The 3,675-nt window shown below is 35.9% G+C and overlaps 2 protein-coding genes and 1 long non-coding RNA gene across 3 annotated transcripts in view; 2 read left to right on the top strand and 1 right to left on the bottom strand.

The window, feature by feature from the left end:
• LOC109534671 (protein dachsous) overlaps positions 1-3,675 on the bottom strand; it is a 225,887-nt gene that overhangs the window by 46,711 nt on the left and 175,501 nt on the right. The window lies entirely within an intron of this gene.
• Positions 1-3,675, top strand: part of LOC109545898 — a 38,401-nt gene that overhangs the window by 2,595 nt on the left and 32,131 nt on the right. The window lies entirely within an intron of this gene.
• Positions 2,453-3,675, top strand: part of LOC125502623 — a gene marked incomplete in the record, with an annotated part of 4,104 nt that continues 2,881 nt past the window's right edge. Inside the window, 1 exon segment of the mRNA XM_048661430.1 lies at positions 2,453-3,675. Coding sequence (XP_048517387.1) covers positions 2,998-3,675 — 678 coding nt within the window.

Genomic DNA, 3,675 nt, shown 5'->3' with positions numbered 1-3,675 from the left:
TCTGCATTTTCCTACCTGATCTCATCACTGACATATTCTTGTATGTTAGTTCTTCGTTCATGCAATAATGAAACTGCAAGTGTTATCTATGGCTTTTGTTGAAATGAATGATATTGATGAATCCTCCAGCGTTAATAAAACGTTGGGCCTTTGCACTTATTATCAGGTAATTGGTGTTACTGGTCGACTGATTAAAATGCGACGTAAAACTGCTAACTGTAAAACTGTAGTTCTAAAATAATAGCTGCAATAAAGTTGTTGCAAGGAAGTTGCTGACAATATTGTTAGGGAAAATATATTCCAAAACACGTGTATATTTATAACGAAGCTAAAATTATGCTTACAAGAAATTTACGTTGCGCGGCTGTTGGGTAGTTGCTATATTTTCAACATCTCTGTATATCTCTGTTTAATGGTCTGGAAAAGAGCATTAATAACAGATTAGTGGTGTGTGCTCATTTAGACAAAAAAAAGTGCGAAAATGAGTTTCACTATTACATTACATTTTCAGATAATAATGAGTCAACGAGCAACAAAAATATTAACACTGGCACAAAATGACGATCAGACGTTACTTTTCCTTCCGAAATATGAAACCACAAAAGGTTTAGAGAAAGCTTATCAGGAAAAATGTCTAAAGATTATGAAATTAAAAAGTAGTTCATTACCAGATGTTTATGGCGTTCAGGAGCAGAAAGACTTAGGGATGTATTTGCAGTGTCCCAATAATCATCAAGAGGTGGAAAACAACCACCATGAATTAGCAGTAAACAAGGACAAACTAAAGACGTATAGTCGTGAAAAAACATTTAAATAATACTCATCTATGTAAACCAAGAGACGTAGCAGTGAACCATTACGATATTGAAGTTCAGAAAGGCATTTCTGGACTCAAATATGACTTCGGTAAAAGTGAGGGAGAGAAATGGTTAGCGACAAATATATCAGAATTAAATACTGAAGTTGCAAGTGATAATCCTGAGCTACTGGAGGAAAGTCAACACAAAGCAATTATGACGGAAGATAAAATAATTCCAAAAAATGAGAAGAAACCAAATAAAAATAAAGAAATTAATGAAAATAAAATCAGCATTTTGCAAAACATCCAAATAAAACCAGAACGTCAAAAAGGAGAAAAAATTCAGAAACGTATTTGCACGTGAGAAAAGCATCGCAAAGACTAAAAACGCATCAGCAGGGATTCGCGGATACTTATGATAGTGATGAAATTGAGGAGCCTTTTCAATCATGAGGGAGTGAGTATCTTCCCTCAGACGAGGAAGGCAATCAGTTACCTTTTATTTTTGACCCATTGATAACTGACATTGAAAGTATAAAATCGAAGAAAATACCTAAAAAATTTAATAAAGTGCAGGACAAAAAATTGGATCAAAATGGAAGAATGCCGAGAAAAGTGTGTAATCCCAATTACGACTGTAATGAAATACCTGTAGATGCCGTTGCGTCTTTAAAAGATGTTAAACAAAACCGCAAAACGTCTGTCCTGGTAAATGCAACTGGGAACGTAGACCGTTTCGTAGTTAACTTCAGTAAATTTGTACAACCACCTGCTCAACATGTTGAATCAAATTTCAGCAGATCACAAAACAAAACAACAACATGTTCGTATTGCTTAAATGATGTCACCCATTTTCCTCGACACTTAATTAGAAATCATAGTGATGAAGGTGCGGTTAAAGAATTGTTGTCATTTCCCCCAAATCACATTGAAAGAAAAACATTATTAGCTGTTATTCGCAGGCAGGGAATATTTGTGTGCTCTTTATCAACTAATAATATACGTCCTGTAAGAAGACCCAAAGAAACTGAGAGTTTAAATGATCCCTATGTTTCTTGTGCAGACTACATGGGTTTCTTCAGGAGAAATTATTTAAGAAGACATAGAAAACAGTGTTCCTTCCGCACTGAGTATAATACTAAAGCAAGAGAAAATAATTTATCTTCAGCCCAAGTAGTTACTGTATGTTCAGGTACACATAGTGATTTTCTTTCTTCTTTACGTCTAAAACGTCTAATTTTGATTTATTTTGCTACATTTGTTTAATGATAAGTGATAACGAGTCATTTGAAGAATTGGTGAATAAACATAAAAACTTATCAATACAAGGAAACAGTAGCTTCTTTCATGAATCAAGATAGAAATAATCAAACTAAAATGAACTGGGATATGTTCAAATCTCGATTAAACCTCACCAAACCTTTTGATGGCAATAGCAACTCTTTAAATAGATTTTTAGAGAAATGCGAATCGCTTTTCAGTAGTTATGCTGCGTTCAATGACACTGAATTAAACAAGTTAATTTTTCAAGCAGTTCAAGGAAAATTAATTGACAAAGCAGAAATTCTGGTAGGTAATAGAACTGAGTTAAATTATTGGAAAAGTCTAAAAAACGCGTTAAAGCAATGTGTTAATTAATTAAATAAAGAATAGGGGTTGGCAACGCCGCCTAGTTGGGCATTACGGTAGAGGTGGTTGCCTATATAAGGGTTGCATCCCTCATTTTTAAAGAAGAATAAAATTGTAAAACGAACATAAAACGATTTGTACCATTGAGAACTCGAGCCTACCTGGCTGTACTAATATATACAGTTTGATTAAACATTATACAAGTGCCTTCTTATCCGAAAATTTAAACACGGCTAGCTTACCCAGCCACACGAAAGCGTTGGAGCTACCACTTAACATATGGTCCTTCGAGAGCCGGATGAAATAGCACGAGACAGCCAGGAGGAAATCTAAGGTGAGTCCGTTTGAAATCGATAAATTAGTGCATCTCGTAGTACTGTAGTCTCGTTTGGTTCAGAAAGTGTAAAATTCTTTGCAATCAATACTATCGATCGATTATAAAATAACGTAACTAGTTAATTCTCGTTTTTTCAAAAAACCACGTGCTTGCGATTTTGACCACGTGCTCGATTGGCCTAATTAAAGGTTTTTATTAATTTAATTCATCTCGTAAGTCGTAAGACTAAATCATGTTACAAGCGGGCGATGCTCACGATAGGGAGAACCCCCACGTCGCCATTAAACGAATTAAAAATGCAGGTGCTCAAATCAAACGCGAACTATCAAGATTTCAAACCTTTCTGAGCAAAGGAGAAACGGACAATCATCCCGTAGAGCTAATTCAGGTGCGATACGACGCAATAAAACCAATTTTAGAGAAATTCAACAGCGTTCAATCTCAATTCGAAGAATTAATATTGGAAAGTAACCCAGATATTTTTTGCGAAGAGGAAGCGAATAATGAATGGGAGGAGTTCGAGGAAAAATATTTTAAACAATTGGTTTTGGCTGAAACAATATTGAAGAGATCTGCACCGTCATGTAACGCCGCGAACGCCCATTGCCAAGCGCCGGCAGGTAACCCTATTCCGACGGGCTGGAACACGCTACAACACGTGGCTGCTAAATTGCCACAGTTAAGTTTGCCAGAATTTAGCGGAGTTTACAGCGATTGGCATAGGTTTCGCGATATGTTCCTCGCAATAGTCCACAATAATAGCGGTCTCTCAAACGTACAACGATTCTATTATTTGGAGGCAGCCTTAAAAGGTGAACCTAAAAACATAATCGCATCCTTAGCGCCCACAGACTCGAACTATAATATTGCTTGGTCGCTATTAGAAAAACGGTATCAAAATAAAAAAATT

This window comes from Dendroctonus ponderosae, unplaced genomic scaffold (genome assembly GCF_020466585.1).
Source record: "Dendroctonus ponderosae isolate FM_Combo_2020 unplaced genomic scaffold, Dpon_F_20191213v2 Dpon_F_20191213_1, whole genome shotgun sequence".
Taxonomy (NCBI): Eukaryota; Metazoa; Arthropoda; class Insecta; order Coleoptera; family Curculionidae; genus Dendroctonus; species Dendroctonus ponderosae.
Note: the sequence above shows the minus strand (reverse complement) of the source record. Positions and strands in the feature narration are given on the sequence as shown.